General features: G+C 47.2%; 2 protein-coding genes across 2 annotated transcripts; both read left to right on the top strand.

The window, feature by feature from the left end:
* The first annotated feature begins 1204 nt into the window (after positions 1-1204).
* Positions 1205-13193, top strand: Gpatch3 (G-patch domain containing 3). Its single transcript, XM_004671221.2, has 7 exons — positions 1205-1647; positions 5816-6240; positions 8785-8959; positions 9527-9586; positions 11234-11355; positions 11674-11801; positions 12960-13193. The coding sequence occupies exons 1-7, from the start codon at positions 1206-1208 to the stop codon at positions 13174-13176; spliced, it is 1569 nt and encodes a 522-aa protein (XP_004671278.2). The 5' UTR covers position 1205; the 3' UTR covers positions 13177-13193.
* A 569-nt stretch (positions 13194-13762) lies between these two features.
* Gpn2 (GPN-loop GTPase 2) lies at positions 13763-25631 on the top strand. The gene is made up of 5 exons (XM_004671220.2): positions 13763-14199; positions 15575-15731; positions 19484-19644; positions 21220-21350; positions 25013-25631. The coding sequence occupies exons 1-5, from the start codon at positions 13789-13791 to the stop codon at positions 25083-25085; spliced, it is 933 nt and encodes a 310-aa protein (XP_004671277.1). The 5' UTR covers positions 13763-13788; the 3' UTR covers positions 25086-25631.
* The last annotated feature ends 857 nt before the right edge of the window (positions 25632-26488 follow it).

The raw sequence follows: 26488 nt of genomic DNA, 5'->3' as shown, positions 1-26488 counted from the left end.
CCTTTGCATTTTTAGATAGGGAAAAAGAGGCTTAAAAAGCTGAATAAGGGTTGGAGAGATGGCCCAGTGGTTAAGGCACTTGCCTGCAATGCCTAACAACCCGGGTTCAATTCCCCGCTACCCACATAAAGCCAAATGCACAAGGTGGCACGTGTGTCTTGAATTCATTTGTGGCTAGGGCCCTGGCACACCCATTCTCTCTCTATCAAACAAATAAATTAAAATTGTTTTTGTTTTTTCGAGGTAGGGTCTCACACTAGTCCAGGCTGACCTGGAATTCACTAAGTAGGTAGCCTCGAACTCATGGCGATCCTCCTACCTCTGCTTCCCGAGTGCTGGGATCAAAGACGTGTGCTACCATGCCCGCTTAAATTAATTAAATATTAAAAAAGTTCTGGCCAGAGAGATGGCTTAGAGGTTAAGAAGCTCGCCGGCAAAGCGCGCACATTTAGCAGAGGTAAGAGGATCATCGTCAGTTCAAGGCTACCCTGAGACTACAAAGCAAATCCCAGGTTAGCCTGTGCTAGAGCGAGACCTCAAAAACCAAAAAAAAAAAAAAAAAAAAAGAAGGAAAAAGAAAAAATGAGTCAGGAATAAAAATGGGTGGTTTCGGGCTGGAGAGATGGCTTAGCCGTTAAACGCTTGCCTGTGAAGCCTAAGGACTGCGGTTGGAGGCTCGATTCCCCAGGACCCACGTGAGCCAGATGCACAAGGGGGCGCAAGCAGTGGCCTTGGTGAGCCCATTCTCTCTCTCTCTCTCTCTGTCGCTCTCAAATAAATAAATAAAAATAAACAAAATTTAAAGCCGGGCGTGGTGGCGCACGCCTTTAATCCCAGCACTCAGGAGGCAGAGGTAGGAGGATCGCTGTGAGTTCGAGGCCACTCTGAGAATACATAGTGAATTCCAAGTCAGCCTGAGCCAGAGTGAGACCCTACGTTGAAAAACAAAAACAAAACAAAACAAAAATTTAAAAAATAAAGAGTGGTTTCCAGGGGTATAGAGGCTAGTTCAGCCTTAGAACCCCGGGCTTTTCACACGCCAGGCAAGCTATCCCCGAGAGCACCCAAGGCTTCCGCTCCTGCGGGAACCTGCCCACGGCCGGAACCGCCTGCTGGTGACGTCACACTCTCGCAAGGCCGAGTCCCGAGCCGGTCCGTGGTGCTCTCGCGATCGCAGGCTCCTGGTGGTCATGTGACCGTCCAAGATGGCGGCGCCCAGGGAGGCGGACGAAGAGCCGGTGGTTTACCTGGTGGTGAGCGGAATCCCTCCGGGTTTGCGCTCGGCTCAGCTACGGAGCTACTTCTGCCAGTTCCGGGAGCGGCGCGGCGGCGGCGGCGGCTTCCTCTGCTTCCACTACCGGCATCGGCCGGAACCGGCTCCTCCGCAGGCCGCCCCTGGCTCTGCCCAGCCCTCCACCCCGGTGCCGGCCGCTGGCGACCTGGCTGTGGCGCGCACGGCGATCCCCGGGGGGGCCTCTGCCCAGACGCCCGCCCGCACCTGCTGCTGCATCGTCTCCGTGCGGGGGGTGGCTCAAGCTCAGAGGTTTCTTCGCATGTACTCGGGTCGCCGCTGGCTGGATGCTCAGGGGACCTGGCTCCCGGGCCGCTGTCTCATCCGCAGACTCAGGCTGCCCACGGAGGCTGCAGGTACGAGGAACGAGAGGCAACGGTCGGGGCACCTTTCCTGAGTGGCGACCAGAGGTCAGACCTCTGGTCTTTAAGAGTTTAGGTAATTTCTGAACAGAGCTTGAGGCTCTATTGGCATGATTTTTTAAACAAAGTGTGTAGTGGGGGAGGGACTGGACAGATGAACCAGCGGTTAAGGCGCTTGCCTGCAAAGACCTGTTTCATTCCCCCAGATGCATAAAGTGGCGTATGCACCTGGAGTTCATTTGCAGCTGCTGATTCTTCTCTCTCTGCTTGAAAATATTAAAAAAAAAAAAGATAAAAAGGGGGAAGGGCTGGAGAGATGGTTTAGCGATTAAGGCAGTTGTTTGTAAGGCCAAAGGACCCAGGTTTGATTCCCTAGCACTCATGTAAGCCAGAAGCACAAGGTGGCACATGTATCTGGAGTTGTAGTGGCTGGAGGTCCTGGTGCGCTCTTTCTCCTCTCTCTCTCTCTCTGCCTCTTTCTCTCTTAAGTAAACAATAAAAATAAATATTTAAGAAGGAGGAAAAAGAGAGATCTTCCGACTTATTTAACCCCTCGGATGGCCCTTTTTTCTGAGGAGTTTATTTTGTATTGACATAGAAGGGGGCACAAAAGGGAAATTTCGTCTTTCAACTAAAATGAACAATTGGGAGACTGGGTCTCCAGTAGAGCCTACTCAGAAGTGAGTGAGATTGCAGTCAGGAATGCATGTTCCATGGTAAACCATGGTGGGTGTTAGAGTGAAGGTGGTCATATGTGCATCCAGGCTGAAAAAAAGAAGGCAAGAGGGCCTGGAGGGATGGCTTAGCAATTAACGCATTTGCCTGCAAAGCCAAAGGACCCTGGTTCGATTTCCCAGGACCCACGTTAGCCAGAAGCACAAGGGGCACATGCATCTGGAGTTCGTTTGCAGTGGCTGGAGGCCCTGGCACGCCCATTCTCTCTCTCTCTCTCTGCCTCTTTTTCTGTCAAATAAATAAATAAAAATAACAATATTTTTTAAAAAGAAGACAAGAGTTTTAAAAGACTAAATGAGCCGGGCATGGTGACACATACCTTTAATCCCAGCACTTGGGAGGAAGAGGTAGGTGGATTCCCGTGAGTTCGAGGTCACCCTGAGACTACATAGTGAGTTCCAGGTCAACCTGGACTAGAGTGAGACCCTACCTCGGAAAAAAAAAAAAAGAAAAAGAAAAGAGAGAGAGATAGAGAGAGAAAATGAGGAAGTTTAGAGAAGTTATAAATAACTATCTTTGTCTCTGAGGATTACTAATGAGGGTGGTATCAGTTCAGGGTTAAACAGCCAGTTGTTGGGCAGGTGTCTTCCTAAAAGTACTTTTATTTTTTTATTTTGTTTTGCTTTGTTTTTGTTTTTCCAGGTAGGATCTTGCTCTAGCCCACACTGACCTGGAATTCGCTATATAGTCTCAGGGTGGCCTCAAACTTAGATCCATCTGCCTATCTTTGCCTCCCAAGTGCTGGGATTAAAGGCATGTACCACCACACCTGGCTTCTTTCCCTTTTTAAAAATTTATTTGCCAGCTGGAGAGGTGGCTTAGCGGCTAAGGCACTTGTTTGCTAAGCCTAAGGACTCATACTTGACTCTCCATGTCCCACATAAGCCAGACACACAGTGACATAAGCGTGCAGTATCGCACATACACACAAGGGAGGCACAGGAGTCTGGAGTTCAAATGCAGTGACTGCAGACCCTGGCATGTCAGTTCATTCTCTCTCTGCCTCTGTCTCTCTGTCTCTGACACACACACACACACACACACTTAAAAAGCCAGTCTCTTGGGCTTGCCTCAAAAAATAAAATAAAATAAAATTTATTTGCAAGTACACAGAGACAGACGAGAGATGAGAGAGATAGAGGGAATAGATATGCTTGGGTCTCTAGAGCCAGTGCAAACCAAGTCCAGATACATATGCCATTTTGTGCATCTGGCTTTACATGGGTACTGGGGAATCAAACCTGGGTTGTTAGGCTTTGCAGGCAAGCACCTCAGCTGCTGAGTAATTTCTTCAGCCCCCAAGTACTTTTTTTAAACCATTTTTTGTTTATTTATTTATTTGAGAGTGACAGAGAGAGAAAGAGGCAGGTGGAGAATGGGCGCACCAGGGCCTCTAGCCTCTGCAAAAGAACTCCAGATGCATGCACCACCTTGTGCTTTTTTTTTTTTTTTTCAAGGTAGGGTCTCACTCTAGCCCAGGCTAACCTGGAGTTCACTATGGAGCCTCAGGGTTGCCTTGAACTCATGGTGATCCTCCTACCTCTGCCTCCCGAGTGCTGGGATTAAAGGTGTGCTCCACCATGCCTGGCTTGAAAATATTTTTTAATGTTTTACTTATTTATTTGAGGGAGGGAGGAAGGGAGGGAGGGGCAAATAGTGGGAAAGAAAAATGGGTGCACCAGGACCTCTAGTCACTGCAAATGAACTCCAGATGCATGTTCCCCCTTGTATATCTGGCTTACATGGGTCCTGGGGAATTGAATCGGGGTCCTTAGGCTTCACAGGCAAATGCTTTAACTGCTAAGCAATTTCCCCAATCCCCCAAGTATTTGAAAAATATATTTTTTTAATTTATTTGAGAGGGACAGAGAAAGAGGCAGATAGACAGAAAGAAGGGGCGTGCCAGGGTCTTCAGCCACTGTAAGTGCACCATCTTGTACATCTGGTTTATATGGGTCCTGGAGAATTGAGCCTGGGTCTTTTGGCATGGCAGGCAATTGCCTTAACCACTAAGCCATCTCTCCAGCCCCCTCCCCAAGTACTTTTATATATTTATTTACTTTTTTATTAAAAACATTTTTTTGTTTACTTATTTGAGAGCAGCAGACAGAGAAAGAGGCAGATAGATAGAAAATGGGTGTGCCAGGGCCTCCAGCCACTGCAAACAAACTTCAGATGCATGCGCCCCTTGTGCATCTGGCTTACGTGGGACCTGGGAATCGAGCCTCTAACCGGGATCCTTAGGCTTCACGGGCAAGCACTTAACCGCTAAGCCATCTCTCCTGCCCCCTCCCCAAGTACTTTTAGGTGAGAGTAGACACTAACTTCTAGAGAGCTCAGGAAATGTAACTGTTCATCTGGATAGTGAAAGATAAATAGAAATTTGTAGGAAAGAATGGGGTTCAAAGTAAATGTCATTTGCATATACACAGAAATGAGAAATCCCCTGAAACTTTCACAGTGTGTTAGACTGTTTGGTGTAGCTGTGACGCATGATGTGTGTGCAAGGGTTGGGAGTTGATGACAGTTAAAGATCAACATGGGGCTGAGAATATAGCTCAGTTGTAGAGTGCCTGCTTAGCATGAGACCTGGGATTCCATCCTTAGCACCAAGAAGTCAGCAAGAGCTAAATGTGGAAAAAACACACTCAGCCAAGGTGGTAAAAAATGATGTGAAGGCTGGAGAGATGGCTTAGTGTCTGGAGTTCGTTTATAGTGGTTGTTCCCATTCTCTCTCAGCTACTTTCTCTCTCTCTCTCAAATAAGCAAAATAATGTGCCTGTGTGTGTGTGTGTGTATGTATATATATATATATATATATAATTTTTTTTTTTTTTTTTTTTTGCTTTTCGAGGTAGGATCTTGCTCTAACCCAGGCTGACCTGGAATTCACTATGTAGTCTCAGGGTGGCCTTGAACTCACAACAGTCTTCCTACCTGTGCCTCCCAAGTGTTGGGATTAAAGGCATGTGCCATCACTTCCAGCGAAATTGCTGTTTTTGCCAAGAAGTGTAGAAAGGACTGCAGAGAAGTTTTAAAGTGAACAGCATTAGGGCAATGGATATTTTTTGTTTGAGACAAGATCTCAGCCTGAACTAGGGTGGCTTTGAATTTGCGGTGTTTTCCTGTCTCAGCTTCCTGGGATTATAAGGATATGCCACCATGCTTGGTGGGGTGAGGGATATAAACTGTAATTGAAGCCGGGTGTGGTGGTGCATGCCTTTAATCCCAGCACTCGGGAGGCAGAGGTAGGAGGATTTGTCATGAGTTCAAGGCCACCCTGAGATGACATAGTTAATTCCAGGTCAACCTGGATCAGAGTGAGACCCTATCTCAAAAAAACAAAAACAAACAAAAAAAACTGTAATTGATTCTGATTTAAGTATTTTGAGAGGTTTCAAATCCATTCTTCTCCATCTTTCCCAAGGTTTGGAGTCCTTTCCCTTTAAGACCCGGAAGGAACTGCAGAGTCGAAGAGCAGAGAATGAAGCCTTCACCCTGGCCGACCTGAGGCAGCTGCCAGAGCTGAACCCACCAGTGCTGATGCCCAATGGGAATGTAGGGACTCCCCTGCGGATCTTTTTGGAGTTGATCCAGGCCTGTCGCCTACCGCCTCGAATCATCACCCAGCTGCAGCTCCAGTTCCCCAAGACAGGCTCTTCCAGGCGCTATGGCAATGTGCCCTTTGAGTATGAGGACTCAGAGACTGCAGAGCAAGAGGAGCATGTGTACACAGCCGAAGGCGAGGAAATACCTCAGGGATCCTGCCTGGTGGATACACTAGCCAGCCACTGTGATGAGCCAGAGGATGAAGGAAGAAAAGAGGAGGAGGAAGAGTGTCACTCAGATGATGTGAGTAATGTGCCACCCTGCTCTTATGGGTAGCTTAAAGAGGTCCAGGCATTAATAGCAGTCTCTCCTCAGTTATATATTATTACAAGGGTTCCTTTTTTTTTTTTTTTTTTTTTTAATTTACAAGGGTTCTTAACCAGAGTTTCTCAGGAGGGTTCCATGAAGTACGAGAACTCAGATTTTTTTTAATCTTTATTTTTCATTTTATTTACTTATTTTTTTGGGGGGGAGAGAGAGAAAGAGGCAGATATATGTAGAGACAATAGGTGCACCAAGGCCTCTAGCCACTGTAAACGAACTCCAGATGCACGTGCTGCCTTGTGCATCTGGCTTACATGGGTCCTGGGGAATTGAACCTAGGTCCTTTGGCTTTCCAGGCAAGCGCCTTAAGAGCTAAGCCATCTCTCCAGCCCAAGAACTCAGATCTTAGATATAAAGCTACAAGCTATATTTGAGTGTGCATATGTGCTTTTTCTTTTGAAACAGGGTCTTACTCTAGCCAAGGCTTACCTAGAAGTCACTCTATAACCCAAGGCATAGTGATCCTCCCAAGTCCTGGGACTAAATGCAATATACCACCACATCTGGGGGGGGGGGAGGGAGGGGGTTGGGAGAGAGAGAGTGTATGTGTGTGTATACACACACACATACACACACATATATATTTGTTGTTTGTTTTTTTCGAGGTAGGGTCTCACCACATCTTGTGTGTGTGTGTATACACATAGCTCATTCATTCATTCATACATACATATGTGTGTGTGTGTGTGTGTGTGTATTTTGTTTTTTGGTTTTTTTCGAGGTAGGGTCTCACTCTGGTCCAGACTAACCTGGAATTAACTCTGTAGTCTCAGAGTGGCCTTGAACTCATGGCAATCCTCCTACCTCTGCCTCCCAAGTGTTGGAATTAAAAGGCATGTGCCACCATGCCCAGCCACATATAATTTTTAAACTTTATTATTTTCAAACTTTTTATTTATTTATTTGAGAGGGAGAAAAAGATGGAGAGAGGGAGAGAATGGGCATACCAGGGCCTGTAGCCACTGCAAATAAACTCTACATGCTTGTGTCACTTTGTGCACCTCACTTATGTGGGTCCTTTGGTTTGCATGCAAGCATCTTAACTGCTAAGCCATCTCTCTAGCCCATAAATAAATAACTTTTAAAAACTAATGACTTGGTTAACATCTATGAAAATAGAAGCATATCTGAGATGAGAGCCCTCTTGCTGCTTTTCTAACCTCTTTGCTTTCATCATATAGCTTAGATCTTCTTTTATTTATTTAATTCATTTTTGAAGTAGGGTCTTGGTCTAGCCCTGAAATTCAATATGTAGTCTCAGGGTGGCCTTTAACTCACAGCAGCTCTCTTATCTCTGTCTCTCCCCTTCCCCCCCCCCCCCCAGTGCTGGGATTAGACATATGCACCACCACACCCAGCTAACTTTTTTTTTTTAAGATTTGTTTATATTTATTTATTTGTTAGACACAGAGGGAGAGAGAGAGGAAGAAAGAATGGGTGTGACAGGGCCTCTAGCCACTGCAAACAAACTCCAGATACATGTGCCACCATGTGCATCTGGCTTACGTGAGACCTGGAGAATTGAATCTGTCTCCTTGGGCTTTGCAGGCAAGTGCCTTAACTGCTAATCTCTCCAGCCTTTTTTTTTTTTTTTTTTTTTTTTTGTGGAGGGTCTCATTCTAGCCCAGGCTGACCTGGAATTCAGTAGTCTCAGGGTAGTCTTGAACTCATGGCAATCCTCCTACCTCAGCCTTCCCAGTGCTGGGATAAAAGGTGTGCGCCACCATGCCCAGCTTCTTCCATTTTTTTAATGAGAGAGGGAGGGAGAGAGAATTGGTGCACCAGGGCTTTCAGCAGCTGTAACCGAACTCCAGATGCTTATGCCATCTTGTGTGCCTGTGTCACCTTGTATGTCTGGCTTACGTGGAATCTAGAGCCATCTTTCCAGTCTTCTGCTACTCTCTTGATGTGCTGTTACGGACAGATCATTTACCTCTGAATCTGGGTAATGGCATTTCTCACAGGGTCCTTGGGATGATTAGAGGAGCTGAGTTACTTGAAGGGCCTGGGAAATAATAGGTACTAATGGTAGGTCTTGTCCTATGTGGCATAATGTATAAAGGCCTAAATTATATATACCAATTAGCACTAACATTTTGGCAACTAGTGAGAGAGCTGTGGGCCTAAGGGTGAGGATTTCATGTAAGCTGCAGGACTCAGAACATGAGGATTTAATCCAGTGGAGGAGAGGCACTTATTTTAGGCAGCAAGAACCATGGAGCCTAAAGCACAGAGCTGAGACAGTCAGGGTTGCTGGGAAAGGTGTAAACTATGTTGAGAAATGTAAGTGTATGGAGATATGTGTTAGTCAAAGTTTTAAGGTCTGGATGTGCTGCTTCTGGAGAAACCTGAAGGCATAGAGCTGCGGGCTGGGTGCTTCCTGCCTCCTGTGCCCTGAAACTCCTTCCTTCTGGGCCTGAGGAAAGTGGGGCATGTAGGCCATCTCTCTCCTCTTTCTGGCAGGATGACGACCGGTGTGAGGAGTGGGAGCGGCATGAAGCACTGCATGAGGATGTGACCAGGCAGGAGCGGACTACTGAACGACTCTTTGAGGAGGAGATTGAGCTCAAGTGGGAGAAAGGTGGCTCTGGTCTGGTGTTCTATACCGATGCTCAGTTTTGGCAGGAGGAGGAAGGAGGTAAGCCTATGTTTGGGTCCTCTTGCTGTCACTGTAACAAACACCTGAGATAATTCGATTTCCAAAGAGAGAAGGTTCATTTGGTGCATTGTTCTGGAGGTTTCAGTCTTGATCAGTTGGCTTTAGGCCTGTGGTGGGAGAACATGGTGCATAAAATCCATTCACCTCATAGCTGAGGTGCAAAGAAGGAATAGACTAGACCAAAAGGGAACTAACTAGCTTCTGTTTTTGTATGTGGGGAACCAGTCATCCTTTTTTTGAGAGAAGAATGAGTGGAATAAGTAGACGATGGATACCGTCCATGCCAGGTTTGAATAGCTTTTCCAGAGGAGAGGCTTGAAAGTACAAACCCAGACCTCAGGTTCTGGAACTTGGGTCTAACTCTATGTCTAGCTCTCAGCAGAACTGAGAATCCTAGGGTTATGGATGAATCCCAGGGGTGGGGGATGTAGTTCACAAGGGTAGAGAGCACTTGCCTAGCTTGTGCAAGACCCAGGGTCTGATCCAGGCACCAAAACAAAACAAAGAACTTAACCCATACTTCTGGACCCTTTTGTATCCCTGTAGATTTTGATGAACAGACAGCAGATGACTGGGATGTGGACATGAGTGTCTACTACGACAAAGGTACTGGGCAAAGGGTGGTGGTATTGGGAGATAGAACTTGTGCTCTGTATGCTTACAGAGGCCATGACAGAACCAGTTTCTTTAAGGAAGTTAGTTCACTGTATACTTCTCCCTCAGTATCTTTGAGATTGTTTCTAAGACCCTCATGGATAGCAAAATCAGCAGATGCTCATGTTCTTTATACAGTAAAGTAATATGGTATTTGATTATATCCTACATATATCTTCATGCACACTTTATATCATCTCTCTTTCAAAAAAATTAGCCAAGCTGGGCGTGATGGTGCACACTTTTCCAGCACTCGGGAGGCAGGAGTAGGAGGATTGCCATGAGTTTGAGGCCACCCTGAGACTACATAGTGAATTCCAGGTCAACCTGAGCTACAGTGACCCTACCTTGAAAAACAAAACAAAAAACAAACAAAAATCAGCTGAGTGTGCCAGGTGTGGTGGTATACACCTTTAATCCCAGCACTTGGGAGGAGAGGTAGGAAGATCACATTGAGTTTGAGGCCAACCTGAGACTACATAATGAATTCCTAGTCAGTCTGAGCTAAAGCAAGACCCCACCTCGAAAAACCAAAAATAAATTAAAAAAATAAAAATTTTAAGCTGGGCGTGGTGGCACACGCCTTTAATCCCAGCAGCACTCGGGAGGCAGAGGTAGGAGGATTGCCGTGAGTTTGAGGCCACCCTGAGACTCCATAGTGAATTCCAGGTCAGCCTGGGCTAGAGTGAGACCCTACCTCAAAAAAAAAAAGGGGGGGGGTGTGGTTTGGAGAGATTTCACAGTGGTTAAGGTACTTGCCTGCAAAGCCTGACAACCCAGGTTCTGCAGTGCCTATGTAAAGCAAGTAGCACAAAGTATTGCATGCATCTGGAGTTCGTTTGCAGTGGCTGAAGGCCCTGATACACCTATTCTCCCCCTCTCCCCTCCCTCCCTCCCCCCTCCCCCTTTCTCTGTGTCTTCATTCTACTTGCAAATAAATAAACAACAACAAAAAATTTCATTCAGGCATGGTGATGCACACTGGTAATTCCAGCACTCGGAAGACTTAGTAAAGCAGGATTGTTGCAAGTGTGAGGCCAGTGTGGGCCACATAGCAAGTCCCTGTGTAAATATCCTTGCTAGGTGTCTTCTAGCACCTAATGAAATATAAATGCTGTATAAATGGTATTATGAGTTTTTTTTTTTGTTTTGTTTTTGGCTTTTTGAGGTAGGGTCTCACTCTAGCCCGGGTTGACCTGGAATTCACTATGTCATCTCAGGATGTCACCACACCCACTTAAGGTATTGTATTTTCAAACATGGTTGGATCTGCACATGCAGAACCTGTAGATACAGAGGACAGACTACACTCACCATTTCCATGGATTGTATGCACTACCTGTAGTTAAGTCTATGTGCTGGCTGTTTGCAAAGTTTCTCTGAGGAAGGACGTGTGGAGATGACCTTCAAGGACCTGGTCTGATCAGCAGGCCTTGGATAGCCTCTGGGTTCTAATTTCCTCTCTGTAAGATGAGGCAATGTATGCTTCCTGTTCTTGTTGTGTTCCCAGTCTCATGAGAGAGTTGACATAATGCCATGAAAATTTTGTGAGGAAATCACAGAAACATTATCCTTCCAAAATGATCTCTGGTTTCTCAGATGGTGGAGACAAGGATGCCCGAGATTCTGTCAAAATGCGCCTAGAACAAAGACTCCGAGATGGCGAGGAAGATGGCTCTGTAATTGGACACCAAGTGGGCACCTTTGAACGCCACACCAAGGTGAGTGAGCACTGTACCCAGCCCCGTGAGCCCTCTATCCCCACGCCCCCCCCCCCCCCCAGATAGGGTCTCATTCTAGTCCAGGCTCCCTTGGAACTCAACTCTTTATAAAGTGCCAGGCTGGACTCAAACTTATGGCCTCCCCATTGCTGGAACTAAAGGCATATGCCCCCACACCTGGCTCTGTTCCTTCTCTTCCTAGCCCAGTCCTCCTCTTCTATCCTAGTCTTCCTCTTCTAAGGAGCTCCCTCCCTTCCTCCATACTGCTTTGTTTATTGTGAGCCACGTTTAAGTGAATCTTGTCCCTTCCCTCTGCAGGGCATTGGCAGGAAGGTGATGGAGCGCCAGGGCTGGGCTGAGGGCCAGGGCTTGGGCAGTAGGTGCTCCGGGGTGCCTGAGGCCCTGGATGGTGATGGTCAGCACCCCAGATGCAAGCGTGGATTGGGGTGAGTGTGACAAAGCCTTTACAATGTGCTGGTTCCCTTTCCCCATTGTTTTTGGGTTGGGTGGTACATACTCCTAGAGGATAAACTTCAAAGCAGAGTTAGAAGGAAAAAGTAGATCTCTTACTGTTTTCTTTTTTCTTTCCTTGTTGTTTTGAGGTTGGGTCTCGCTCTAAACAAGACTGATCTGGAATTCACTATGTAGTTTCTGTGTGGCCTCAAACTTACAGCGATTCCTCCTACCTCTGCTTTCTAAGTGCTGGGCATGTACCACCATGCCCAGCTCCAGCCTTGTTCTTCTCTATTTTAGGTCAAATGCTAAAACTTGCATGGATGATGGATACCCCAGGAGAGTCTGAGTTTGTGTTTGATAGGGAATCTGTCTCTGAGGCTGTCACGATAGAATGAATATACTCTCTCAGGTTCCCGGTTGCTGGGCTGGCACAGACTGTCAACAGATAGACCCAGAGCTAGAAAGCAAGTTCCAGGTTTAAAGCTTTGTCTTTGGAGCTCTGGCTCCTTGGCGGTAGTGCTTGGCTAGCATGCACAAGGCCCTGGGTCCAGTCCCCATCACCATGAAAGGTCTGACTTCGGGACAGAACAGATAGTAGTAGTTACTTCATGTCCTCTACTGGAATTTTCTTTTCTTTTTTTTTTTTTAATGAAGCTTTTTTTTCATTTTTTAAATTAATTTATTTATTTATTTGAGAGTGACAGACACAGAGAGAAAGACAGAGGGAGAGAGAGAGAATGGACACGCCAGGGCTTCCAGCCTCTGCAAACGAACTCCAGATGCGTGCGCCCCCTTGTGCATCTGGCTAACGTGGGACCTGGGGAACCGAGCCTCGAACCGGGGTCCTTAGGCTTCACAGGCAAGCGCTTAACCGCTAAGCCATCTCTCCAGCCCTCTTTTCTTTTTTTTTAGAATCTCACTCTAGCTCGGGCTGACCTGTGTTTCTGTTTTTCGAGGTAGGGACTGACTCTAGCTCAGGCTGACCTGCAATTCACTCTGTAGTCTCAGGCTGGCCTCAAACTCACAGCGATCCTTTTACCTCTGCCTCCCTAGTGCTGAGATTAAAGGCGTGCGCCACCACGCCTGGTATTTCTACTGGGATTTGGAAGGGAGCAGCCCTCTCAGTGAGAGCCCCTTTTAAAACACAGGTACCATGGAGAAAAGCTACAGCCATTTGGGCAACCGAAGAAGTCCCGTGGAACTGGCTTGGGTCTTATTTCCACCATCTACGATGAGCCTCTACCCCAAGACCAAAGGGAGTCACTTCTGCGACGCCAGCCACCCACCAGCATGAAGTTTCGGACGGGCATGACTTTTGTGAGGGACTCCAGTTGTGCTTTGGCCAGCGCCTCCGAGCTTGAGTGAGGCCGGCCCTCTGCCCTCGCCTTGTCTGAAGCAGCAGGCTGCACGGCTAGCTCGGGTGCTCACATCTCAGCCTGCCGACCACTTCTCTACCTCGGGAGAAAGTTCCCTCCTTCCCCTTGGATGCTGGGGTTTAATGGCCTTTCTTTGGTCTTCGTGTTTGGGCTCGCCCCAGAGCTTTGGAGAGCTGCGTGGCCCGTGGCACATCTCCTTTGGGGATCTGAAGGCGGTCTCCACGCGTGAAGATGAAGGTCGGAAGGACGAGGAAGAGGACCGCAGCGGGCCCCTCCAGCACCTCGCCCCTCCCTGGATGGGCACGGGCAGCGGCGAATCCACAGGAGAATAAACGAGGTCACGACCTGAGCCCTCTCCTATCCTGGCCGCAGTCTGGGAATTCTAAGGCTCCGGCACCAGTGAGAGATTTCTGCGCCTGCGTGGCTGTGTGGGCGGGACTTCCTCAGCGGTCGCCGTTTCCGGCGCTGTCCGGAAGTTGTGCCTGGGCCCGTCTACCGGGTGATGTGCACCTCTGTCGGGGTGTAGGTTCTGTTCTTGCCCTCTGGACGGCCCCTGGGCACCGCCGGGCTGGCCTGCCCCACCCGCGGCCCGGCTCTGCCCATGGCGGAGGCGGCTCCCGCCACGGCCTTCGGGCAGGCGGTGATCGGTCCCCCGGGCTCGGGGAAGACCACGTACTGCCGGGGCATGAGCGAGTTTCTGCGGGCGCTGGGCCGGCGCGTAGCGGTGGTGAACCTGGATCCCGCCAACGAAGGGCTGCCCTACGAGTGCGCGGTGGACGTGGGCGAGCTGGTGGGGTTGGGCGACGTGATGGAGGCGCTGCGGCTGGGCCCCAACGGCGGCCTGCTCTATTGCATGGAGTACCTCGAAGCCAACCTGGACTGGCTGCGCGCCAAGCTCGCCCCCCTCCGCGGCCACTACTTCCTCTTCGACTGCCCCGGCCAGGTGGAGCTCTGCACACACCATGGAGCCCTGCGCAGCATCTTCTCCCAGATGGCTCAGTGGGACCTAAGGGTGCGTCCTTGGGGGTCGGGTAGGCCTCTTTTGCAGCTGGAGTCCGAAACAGGGATGGAAGACAGATGCCATGCCCCCGTGTCACACAGTGAGATGGGAGGGTGGGCTAAAGTTGCTTTGGAATAAAATTTAAGCCGTTGTGAGTTCGAATTTTGGCTCTCCCACCAACTGCTGTGTGGTTTGGGTAAGTCATCTCAGAACTTCGGTTTTGTCATTTGTCAAACCCAAGTTCAAAGCTTTGAAAATAATGGGAAGAATTATGTAGAAAGTGGCACAGATGGTGGTTGTAAATTGGCTACAAAAGTGCATGTGAAGGCTGGCGATAGTGGCATACGCCTTTAATCCAAGCACTCAGAAGGCAGAGGTAGAAGGATCACCATCAGTTGGATGCCAGCCGGGGACTACATAGTGAATTCCATGTCAGCCTGAACTACAGTGAGACCCTTCCTCAAAACAAAAAAGTGCAAATGAACGAGTGGAGGAAGAGTGGTTGGGAAGATGGCTGGGTCGGTAAAGCGCTTCCATGTGTGCATGGGGACCTGATTTTGGTTACCCAGCACCCATGTGAAAGCTGGCCCAGCACGGGGGAGGTGGACGTGGGATCCCTCTGGTTTGCAGACTGTTATGTCTAACCAAATTAGTGAGCTCCAGGTTCAGTAAGAAATCCTGTCTCAATAAAGTGGAGAGCGATTGAGGAAGACACCTCATCTCCACACACACGCATGTGTACCCACACTCGTAGAAACAGGCACAAAGAATGAGGCAGATACAGTTTAAGTTGAATCTGTTGTTTATTAGAAGGCTCAATGCAAAGTACCTTGTAGGAGGGATTGGAGATTTAGCTCAGTGATAGAGCACTTGCCTAGCAAGCACAAGGCTCTGGATTCAGCCTCCAGCACTGTTGAAGTGGGGTGGGGGTGGTATCTTACAAGAAACAAATACTCCCCATTTTCAGAGATTGGCAATTACAGTAAAATAGAATAGCTGGGCTTGCCTGGAAGCTCACCATTTGGGAATTAGAGGCAGAAGGATCACAAGCTCAAGGCCAGCCCAGGCTGCATGAGACCCTGTCTCAAGTATAACAAAAGCAGGGAAACACTGGCAAAGTGGCACATGCCTTTAATCCCAGCACTCGGGAGGCAGAGGCAGGAAGATAAGAGTTCAAGGCTACCCTGAAACTCCATAGTGAATTCCAGGTCAGTCTGAGCTAGAGTGAGACCTTACCTCAAAAACAAAACAAAACCAAAAGAAAAAAACAGCAGGCAAACACTACTGAAGCAGGCTTACTCTTAGTCTCCAACTTTCAGTCTGATGAGAGATCAGGCCCAGATATGCCTGCCTCCTCGGTCACTCTCATTCTGTCTTCCCCTCATAGTTGACTGCAGTCCATCTGGTGGATTCTCACTACTGCACAGATCCAGCCAAGTTCATTTCAGTACTGTGCACCTCTCTGGCCACCATGCTGCATGTGGAGTTGCCCCATGTCAATGTCCTCTCCAAGATGGACCTCATTGAGCACTATGGGAAGTTGGGTAAGAACTCCTTTGGAACATGAAGGAGTAGGGCAGCAGCTGGGCTGTGATGAAGCATGAAGAAAGCTGCTTCTGGGACCAGGCATGGCCTGGTGATAGTATCCACTCCAGGTTCCAGCTCCTGCCCATCTTCTTTGTGCCAGATACTGTTGTAAGTTTTGTGGCTAGGAGCTAGCTATATATTGTGGAAGAATTAAAAGAAGTTGATAAGACAGTGAGTGGCTGACAGTGAAAGAAGTGATTCAGTACTAGTGGTAATGCCATCTAAACTGACCCCTGAGTGCTGAAAGGAAGCAACTGGAGGACTGCCCTAGGTAGAAGGTCCTGAGGGGAAGAAGTGCTGTATTAGTTTGGGCTGATAAAATCAAAATACCTGGGCTGGAGAGATGGCTTAGCGGTTAGATGCTTGCCTGAGAAGCCAAAGGACTGAAGTTTATTCCTCAGTAACCATGTAAGCCAAGTGCACAAAGTGGAACGCGTGGCTGGAGTTTGCAGCTAGAGGCCCTGGTGCACCCATTTTCTCTCTGTATGCCTCTTTCTCTTCCTTTCTTTCAAATAAATAAGATATAAAATACATACATATATGTATGTATATAATGCTGAGTGTGGTGGCGCACACCTTTAATCTCAGCACTCAGGAGGCCGAGGTAGGAGGATCACTGTGAGTTCAAGGCCAGCCTGAAACTACATAGTGAGTTCCAGGTCAGCCTTGGCTGAAGCAAGACCCTACCTTGGAAAAAAAAAAAAAAAAAAATCTACCTATGTGAAGTGTAAGTCAGTAGACAGGTGCTTATAGCTGTACCCTCATGTGGCAGAAAGTACCAGTCAAGCATAAAGTATGGAAAATTGAGGCAGAAGCTGGTTGGTACAAGATAGGGGGTTTGTGTAGTGTCCCACTGCCAACATTTTCCCCCAACAAATTAGTGCTTTGTATTGCTAGAGGCATCAGTTTGTTAAATAACATCAGAAGCACCAGGCATGGTGACACATGCCTTTAATTCCAGCACTCAGGAAGCAGAGACTGGAGGGTCACCATGAGTTCTAGGCCATCTTGAGACCACATAGTGAATTCCAGGTCCACCTGAGCTAGAGCTTGACCCTACCTGGAAAAACCAAACAAACAAAAAACTAAAAGTGGGCTGGAGAGATGGCTTAGCAGTTAAGGTGTTTGCCTGAAAAGCCAAAGGACCCAGGTTCGAGTCCCCAGTACTCTCATAAGCCAGATGCACCAAGGGGGTGCATGCATGAAGTTTGTTTGCAGTGGCTAGAGGCCCTGGCACGCCCGTTTTCTCTCTCTGTCCCCCCACACCCGCTTGCAATTGAATAAAATAAAATAAAAATCTAAAAAAAACTAAAAGAAAAGAAAAAAAAAACAACTAAAATAAGGGAGGTTGTTGGGAAAATGGCATGACATTAGCCTTGTGCAGGGATGGGAGGTAGCTGCCAGTTTGGACATGAAGACTTGTTAGCAGCTCAGAGGGACCACCTTAACCCACAGTCCCTCAGCTTACCTTAGGGAGCAATGTTGATAAGGAGCCCAATGAGCTTGGTGGGCACAAATGGATAGCGTCGGGAGGCCTGTGGTCCTCCTTTAGTGGAAATTTGATAGAAATTTTGCCAGTCCTTACTTTGTGTATCTAATTGTGAGATTCATGTGACAGGGACTTAGCATAGTTCCCAGGTCTTGTTTTGTATTGCTATTGACCACCATTGAGCAAATGTAGTGGGTGGTAGGTGATCATCTTTAATCCTCACAATGGTCTGATGAGTTAGATACTTGTCTATATATATGTTTTTTGATTGTTGGTTTTTATTTATTTCAGGGAGTGGGTAGTATTCTGTTTGTATCACTGAGATAAATCTCTGGTCCTCTTTACTTTGGTTTTTCAAGGTAGGGTCTCGATATAGCCCAGGCTGACCTGGAATTCTCTACGTAGTCTCAGGGTGGCCTTGAACTCACGGCGATCCTCCTACCTCTGCCTCCCGAGTGCTGGGATTAAAGGCATGCGCCACCGCACCTGGCTTCTTCTTTCTTCTTTTTTAAATACATTTTTTGTTTGCAAGCAAAGAGAAAAAGATAGAAGAGAGACAGAGAGACTTGGTACACCAGAGCTTCTAGCCACTGCAAATGAACGCCAGATGCATGAGTACTGGGGTTTGAATTGAGGTCGTTGGGCTCAGAAGGCAAGTGCTTTAGCTACTGAGCCATCTCTCCAGTCCCCTCATTACTTTTAAAGTAAGCACCTTTAACTGCTGAACTATCTCTGAACCCACCCCTGTCTTTTTATTTTGAGTTGAAGTCTCACTAAGTAGCCCAGGTAGACCTTGCATTTGGACCACTGGGTCTAACAGAAGTGGTTTTCTTTAGCATCTTCATGTCATTTTAGCAACAAATATTTGAGTGAATGTAGATAAAAGAAGGCAGGTGTGATGGCTTGTGTCTGTACTTCCAGTTCCTGGGAGGCTGAGGCGGGAGGACCATCAAAACTTCCAAGCAGGGGCTGGAGAGCTGGCTTAGCCATTAAGGCATTTGCCTGCAAAGCCAAAGGATCCAGGTTCTATTCCCCAGGACCCATGTTAGCCAGATACACAAGGGGCCTCACACATCTGGAGTTCATTTGCAGTGGCTGGAGGCCCCGGCACAACCATATTCTCTCTCTCTTTCTCTCCCCGCCTTCTCTGTCAAATAAACAAAAAAAAAAAAAATTTTTTTTTATTTTTATTTTTTTTGTTTAAAGTTCCAAGCAGGGCTGGGGAAATGGCTTAGTGGTTAAGGTGTTTGCCTGCGAAGCCTAAGGACCAATTTTCCAGGACCCATGTAAGCCAGTTGCACAAGGGGTGCATGCATCTGGAGTTCATTGCAGTGGCTAGAGATCCTGGTGTGCCCATTCTCTCTCAAATAAAATTAAATTTAAAAGTTCCAAACAAAGCTGGGCGTGGTGGCACATGCCTTTTATTGCAGTCAGGTCCACCTTGCTGGCAGAAATCACCCATCCAAGAACCACTTTTGGGAAAAAAGGATTTATTTTGGCTCACAGACTCAAGGGGAAGCTCCATAATGGCAGAGAAAACAATAGCATGAGCAGAGAGTAGTCATCACCCCCTGGCCAACATAAGGTGGACAATAGCAACAGGAGAGTGTGGCAAACACTGGCATGGGGAAACTGGCTATAACACCCATAAGCCCACCCCCAACAATATACTGCCTCCAGGAGGCATTAGTTCCTAAATCTCCATTAGCTGGAAACTTAGCATTCAGAACACCTATGCTTATGAGGGACACCTGAATCATCAAACTACCACACCTTTAATCCCATCACTCGGGAGGCATAAGTAGGAGGTTTGAGTTTGAGGCCAGACCACATAATGAGTTCCAAGTCAGCCTGGGCTAGAGGAAGACTCTTAACTAGAAAAACAAAGTTCACTTAGCTGGGCGTGGTGGCGCACGCCTTTAATCCCAGCACTTGGGAGGCAGAGGTAGGAGGATCGCTGTAAGTTCGAGGCCACCCTGAGACTCCATAGTGAATTCCAGGTCAGCCTGGGCTAGAGTGAAACCCTACCTCGAAAAACCATTAAAAAACAAAAAAAACAAAAAACAAAGTTCAAAGCCAGTCTGGACAGGGTTGTCATTACCCCGTTGCTGTGTGAGGTACTGTCTCATGACACCAAAAAAGAAAATATCATCCCAGTTCTCAGGTCCTTAGTCTAATGCCAGCTTGCCCTGAACCCTGGTGTCTTTTTTTTTTTTTTAGCCTTCAACTTGGACTACTATACGGAGGTCCTAGACCTTTCCTACCTGCTCGATCACTTGGCTTCTGACCCTTTCTTCAGCCACTACCGCCAGCTCAATGAGAAACTGGTGCAGCTGATCGAAGACTACAGCCTGGTCTCCTTTATCCCTTTGAATATCCAGGTATTGGGGACTGAGAGGCCTGTTTGTGGCCATAGGCTCTGATGTGCCTGGGACTCGCTGACCAAAGGCAGAGAAAGCTTGGCAGGGGTCATTCAAACAATGGTCTTTTGGCCCTCTCTCTATATGTTCCTTTCTGAGTATGAATATGAGTGAGTCCAGAAAGTCACCAAAGGACTTCAACAGTGCCAGGAGACTGTGTTGAGCCTATTTTGCTAGATACCTGTGTTGACTTTGCAAGCATTTCCCAGTCCTGTCTCTCTCATCTTGCCCCCTGCAAAGAAAGCCGCAGATTCCTTTCTGCAGTAGGTGAACCTGAGCTAAGTTGCCTTTTCCATCCCTGATGCTATACTTTTTTTGTTTTGTTTTCGAGGTACTGTTTCACTGTAGTCCAGGCTCTAGCCCAGGCTGACCTGGAATTCACTATGTAGTCTCAGGATGGCCTTGAACTCAGTGATTCTCCTACCTCTGCTTCCTGAGTGCTGGGATTAAAGGCGTGTGCCACCACAACAAGCTTGCTTGCTTTTTTTTTTTTTTTTTTTTAAGGTACAGTCTTACTCTAGCCCAAGCTGACATGGAATTCACTCTAAGGTGGCCTTAAACTCACAGAGATCCTCGTATCTCTGCCTCCTGAGTGCTGGGATTAAAAATGTGCACAACCAGCCAGGTGAGTGGTGGCGCACGCCTTTAATCCCAACACTGGGAGGCAGGTAGGAGGATTGCCTTGAGTTCAAGGCCACCCTGAGACTACATGGTAAATTCCAGGTCAGCCTGGACTAGAGTGATGCCCTATCTCAAAAAAACAAAATAAACAAATGTGCACAACCGTGCCGCTTTTCTCTTTTAAAGTGAGGAGGAGAATTGTAGTGTACATATGTAACAGCCTCCACTCATTGAATGCTTTCCCTGCTAGGCACTGTGCTGAGGACTGAACGTGAGTTATTTTGATCTGTGCATTCCATTGTAATGTATGTACTAGTCTCACTAGTGTGTATAGATGAGAAAACAAGTAACATATACTTACTGTGTGTCTAATAGTAGTAGGACTGTGGCAGGCACTGAAGGTACCTTGACTTGGGACTCTGATCTTAATGGCTGTATGGTCAAGTTAGAGATCAGATGAGGTACTAGACAATTCTTTTTCTATTTTTGGTTTTTCAAGGTAGTGGCTTGCTTTAATTCAGGGTGATCTGGAATTCACTATGTAGTCTCAGGTTGGCCTCGAACTCACGGTGATCCTCTTACCTCTGCTTTCCGAGTGCTGGGGTTAAAGGCGTGTGCCACCATACCTGGCTTATAAGTAATTGTCTAAGGTGTCAGGGATGCCATCTACAATAGCAACAAACCCAGGGGGCTGAGTATGCATAGAGGAACTTAACTATTCTAACCTGAATAGGTAGTCAGTCAGGAGAGACAGGATTTAGCTAGGCTTCTGGATCCTGGAGAGCCATCCCAGCTACATAGACATAGAAGTGTCCTGAGAAAGAGGAGGGTGTGTTTGGAGCCTGGAAGCAATTAGTAAAGCCTCAGTTTGGTATTCCTGTGTCAGTTCTACAGTTATGTCTCTTTCCTGCTCAGGACAAGGACAGCATCCAGCGAGTCCTGCAGGCTGTGGATAAAGCCAATGGCTACTGTTTCGGAGTCCAGGAGCAACGAAGCCTAGGGGCCATGATGTCTGCTGCAATGGGAGCTGACTTCCACTTCTCCTCGTATCCTTACTCCCTCACCTTACTCACATTCTTGCTACAGCTTGGGAATGGTCATAGGGATTGTGGTCACCACCCTGTCAGCAACTGATCTCATAGTGACCAGTTGGGTTCAGTGGTGACTCTCTTATATTAAATTAGAAGGCTTCAGGGTTGGCTGTACTGAGAACCAGGGAAGATAATGACCAAAAGAAATCACCAGCATAAAAGCCTGGAAGTGAAAGCGCATTTGGTCATTGGGATTTGGCAAGGGATTTGGTTTGACTGATAATGCATGTGAAGGGGAAAGGGAGGTGTGGGAAATATGGAGAGCTTGAGTGCTTTGTAGGAGTGTGTGGACTTCAGGACTTCAGTGGTAGAGTGCTTGCCTGCTGTGCATAATTCAAAAAAAGAGACATAAACCAGGCGTGGTGGTGCACGCCTTTAATCCCAGTACTCAGGAGGCAGAGGTAGGAGGATCGCCATGAGTTCAAGGCCACTCTGAGACTGCATAGTAAATTCCAGGTCAGCCTGGGCTAGAGTGAGACCCTACCTCAGAAAAAAAAAAAAAAAAAAAAAGGAAGGAAAAAGAGAAAAGATTTGTAGAATCAGCTCATGGATAAGAATTTTTTAAAATTTATTGATTTGTTTAATTCTGTGGGTTTTTTATTTTATTTTATTTGGTTTTTCGAGGTAGGGTTTCACTCTAGCCCAGGCTGATCTGGAATTCACTATGCATTCTCAGGGTGGCCTTGAACTCATGGGGAACCTCCTACCTCTGCCTCCCGAGTGCTGAGATTAAAAGTGTGTATCACCATGCCCAGCAAACTTTGGCGTTTTGAGATAAGACAAGGTTTCATTTTTAGCCAGACTAGCATGAAACTTCCTATGTAGTACCGGCTGGCCTTGAACTCTCAATCATGATGCACATTTTGGAAAGCCCTTCCAAGTATGGAAAATGATTGCTGCAGCACCATCCTGCAGTGTTTGGATAAACATGAAATGAACACACAACATGCAACATATTTAATGGCAGGTCAGGGGAATGCACTGGCGTGCTCCCCAAACTGACTGTGCTCGCAGCTTTTGTATAGCTTCAAGCAGTCAAAGCTATGGGGAAGCTGGCGTGGTGGTGCACACCTTTAATCCCAGCACTCAGCAGGCAGAGGTAGGAGGATCGCTGTGAGTTGGAGGCCACCCTGAGAATACATAGTGAATTCCAGGTCAGCCTGGGCTAGCGTGAGACCCTGCCTTGAAAAAAAAAAAAGCTATGGGTAGTCAGAGCATAAGGCAGACCACATTTTGATGGGCTCGTGAATGTTAGGATGGCTCAGGAGTTGTTCTTTTTAGATTTATTTCATCAGGAAATCTTTGGAGAAGGTGGACATTTCCCCCAGTCTTCAAGAAGCCACATCCAAGGTTCATAGTTTTCCATGTCCTGAGGTTTAGCCTGTGGAAAGATTATCCTTATTGCATCCAGTTAGCTTTCCAACTAGTTTGATCTCCACATATGATTATGGTTGTGTAGACAGGACAGTTCTTAATGTCTTGCTAGGTAAAATGTTTATAGACAAAATAGAAGGGAAAAAAAAAAAGATCTGGGCATGGTGGCTCAGGCCTTCAGTCTTAGCACTTAGACTGCTGAGGTAGGAGGACTGTCAGGAGTTCAAGGCCAGCTAAGGTATGGAATGAGTTACAGGTCATCCTGGGCCAGCATAAGATCCTGCCTCAAAACAGAATGGGTTGAGAGGAGCTAGACTACTACGTTGGTGACTGAGTAGTGGAGACAGGTTTGTCTCTGGCTGAAACAGGAGCTGGCTGATGCTGTATGTCTGAGGGTGCCATTGGACATCTAGAGCTTTCCAAAAGCAGCTAGGCCTTTAAAGCGAGGTTGGTGACCAGTGAAGATGTCCTTCTGGTCAAAGGCCATGTGTGAGGCAGTAAAGGGAAGTCCAGGCCCTCTAGGCTGATGGTCTAGACTTTGCATCTATACAGGATGCTGGAGTCAGAGTCCTTGGATATTGAGGGAAGTCATTGCAGCCAGCACTTTTGATCCGTCAGGGCCTTTTGCATGTGGGTAACAAAGCTCGTAAGAACAGATGGTTATGTAAGAAAATTTATGAGAGAATGAGAATGAATGGACACACCAGCGGCTCTTAATACTGCAAACAAATTTCAGGTGCATGCGCCACCTTGTGCATCTGGCTGTATGTGGGAAGTGGGGAATCAAACCTGGACCAACAGGCTTTGCAAGCAAGTGGCTTAAACAACTGAGCCATCTCCCCAGCCCAGAACAGATGGGTATCAATGATGGCAATAAAGCATGCAGTTCCTGATGAAAGGACCAAGAGCTGTTTCACATGTAGTCAGTGTTGGCAATCCCTTCTCTTTGCACTTAGTGAATATGATTTGTGACCTATTCCAGAGAAAAGTAAAAGTAGGAGGCACCCAGTAGCCCAAACAGAAAGTTGTCCCTGCCTCAGGGTAGTCTTGAACTCAGCAGTCATCCTACCTCTGCCTCCCAAGTGCTTTTTGTTTGTTTGTTTTCTTTTGTTTTTTTGAGGTAGGATCTTCTAGCCCAGGCTGACCTGGAATTCATTATATAGTCTCAGGATGGCTTCGAACTCACAGCAATCCTCCTACCTCTGCCTCTTGAGTGCTGGGCTTAAAGGCGTGTGCCACCACACCCGGCTTTTTTATTATTATTATTTTTAATTATTATTATTTACTTGCATGTGTGTGTGTTTGGACACACATGTGCCAGGGTGTGCATGTAGAGGTCAGAAGAGTTGTCTGCTCCACTTTTTTGTTTTAATTTTTTTTTATTTTTATTTATTTATTTGAGAGCAACAGACAGAGAGAGAAAGAGAGAGAATGGGCGCGCCAGGGCTTCCATGGGCCCTGCAAACAAACTCCAGACACATGTGCGCCCCCTTGTGCATCTGGCTAACGTGGGTCCTGGGGAATCGAGCCTCAAACTGAGGTCCTTAGGCTTCACAGGCAAGCGCTTAACCGCTACGCCATCTCTCCAGCCCCCACTTTTTTTTTTTGTTCATTTTTTTTTAATTTATTTATTTGAGAGCGACAGACATAGAGAGAAAGACAGATAGAGGGAGAGAGAGAGAATGGGCGCGCCAGGGCTTCCAGCCACTGCAAACGAACTCCAGACGCATGCGCCCCCTTGTGCATCTGGCTAACGTGGGACCTGGGGAACCGAGCCTTGAACCGGGGTCCTTAGGTTTCACAGGCAAGCGCTTAACTGCTAAGCCATCTCTCCAGCCCCCACTTTTTTTTTTTTAGTCATGTGCCACCTTGTGCGTCTGGTTTACATTGGGAACTATGGAATCAAACCTGGGTTCTTAGGCTTCACAGGCAAGCATTTTAACGGTTACACCATCTCCCCAGCTCCCTCCACCTTCTTTTAGACAAGATCTCTTGCCGCTGCAAATGAGTCTGGCCAATAAGCAGCTTTACATGGGTGCTGGGGAATTGAACCCAGGTTGGCAGCCAGGCTTTGCAAGCAAAGCACCTTTAAGCTGAGCCATCTCCCCAGCCTACAGTAACGAGGGAAGAAGAAGGGCATGTTTAGAGGGTGAGGAGGTGCATCAGTAGAGGTCAGATCCTGCCCAGTCAAGCCCCACCCCATCCTCTGCCTGTGTTGTAAGCCTTGACACACCCCTCCTCAGCACTCTGGGCATCCAGGAGAAGTACCAGGCACCTTCAGAGCTGCCAGCAGAGCAGGAAGCAATGCAGCCATAGCACACGCCAGCAGACCGCTCAGACTGCAGGTGCACAAGGAAGCCTCCCAGCTGGCTCGGGGACACTAAAGGGGACACTCAGCTCTACAAAGGACTTCTGGATCAAGAGCCAGAAGGGAGAGAGAACACCTATAGCCTCAGCAGTACCCTTGACCGCTGGGTCCTGCCTCTCAGAAGTGCTGTCCACAAGATGAGGACTGGCTCTACTTGGGCAGTACAGGAATGTGCTATAATATAGTTTATTTTCTATTTTTTTGTGGCCTCAACTTTTCTTCAACCTTCAGGGCCCATGGGTTTGGGCAGAACAAAGGGTTGTTTCCCTTGTTTTTTCAGTGGTTCCCCATTGCATGGGATTATTCAAACTAGAGAATTGACACACTCCATGTTTTGCTGATGATCAGTTTTAACAAGCTCAAACCCTCACAGGTGACATTTGTAGCAGGATCATATTTAATATCTTATTTTCATTATTTTATGTTTATATTCAATTTTTGGCAACAGTTAACTAGTCAATTTAAGTGATTAAAAATTGTATTGAGGAGCTGGGCATGGTGGTGCACGACTTTAATCCCAGCACTTGGGAGCAGAGGTAGGAGGATCACTGTGAGTTCAAGGCCACCCTGAGTCTACATAGTGTATTCCAGGTGAGCCTGAGCTAGTGTGAGACTCTACCTCGAAAAACATACAAACAAAACAATTGGACCGAGAGGCTGGAGAGATGGCTTAGCAATTAAGGCACCTGCCCTGAAGTTGGACTGAGGCCAGGTGTGGCACATGCCTTCCCCTCAGGAGGCTGAGGTAGGTGGATCACTGTTTGAGGCAGGCCTATGACTACAGAATTATTGCCAGGTCAGCCTAGGCTAAAGTAAGACCCTACGTTGAAAAATTAAAAAAATGTACTGAGGGTGTAGTTCATTGACACAGACAGTGCTTGCCTAGCTAGTATGCACAAGGTCAGACTCAATCCCCACTGCACGTGACTTTAATCCCAGCACCTGAGAGGTGAAGGCTGGGATTTTCATGAGACCCTATCTCATGAGTTAAGTAAAAATATTAAGTGTATAATAGCACAATTTAGAAAGTATGCAAAAATTGAGATAACTTAAACTGGAAAATACTGATACTTTGCATTTTCTTTGTTAGTTTAAAAAAAACCAGTAGTGCAGTTCGTTTTGGAAACCAGTAGGTGGCACCCTAGACCTATATTTGCCCTTTTAACCTGGAGCTAGGTGGAGGATTGATGGCTGTAGTAAAATGGTTGTACCAGCAGTCTATTTGTTGACCTTAACCACCGTCAACACATATAAAGGGATTGGCGTTTTACGAAATGCCTCCACACATGTCCTCACGTGTTTTGAACAACCCCAGAGATAAATAAGATGGGGAGTATCACAAAGGTAGGAA

This window comes from Jaculus jaculus, chromosome 5 (assembly GCF_020740685.1).
Source record: "Jaculus jaculus isolate mJacJac1 chromosome 5, mJacJac1.mat.Y.cur, whole genome shotgun sequence".
Classification (NCBI taxonomy): domain Eukaryota; kingdom Metazoa; phylum Chordata; class Mammalia; order Rodentia; family Dipodidae; genus Jaculus; species Jaculus jaculus.
The sequence above is the reverse complement of the archived record's forward strand: the minus strand, read 5'-3'. Positions and strand labels throughout refer to the sequence as shown.

Bases quoted from the DNA above. Each gene is read 5' to 3' on its own strand.
- Gpn2 (XM_004671220.2), top strand. From the start codon at position 13,789: ATGGCGGAGGCGGCTCCCGCCACGGCCTTCGGGCAGGCGGTGATCGGT. The intron at 14,200-15,574 runs GTGCGTCCTTGG...TTCCCCTCATAG, and splicing joins TGGCTCAGTGGGACCTAAGG to TTGACTGCAGTCCATCTGGT. The intron at 21,351-25,012 runs GTATCCTTACTC...ACCCCTCCTCAG, and splicing joins GCTGACTTCCACTTCTCCTC to CACTCTGGGCATCCAGGAGA.
- Gpatch3 (XM_004671221.2), top strand. From the start codon at position 1,206: ATGGCGGCGCCCAGGGAGGCGGACGAAGAGCCGGTGGTTTACCTGGTG. The intron at 6,241-8,784 runs GTGAGTAATGTG...TCTTTCTGGCAG, and splicing joins AAGAGTGTCACTCAGATGAT to GATGACGACCGGTGTGAGGA. The intron at 8,960-9,526 runs GTAAGCCTATGT...GTATCCCTGTAG, and splicing joins TTGGCAGGAGGAGGAAGGAG to ATTTTGATGAACAGACAGCA.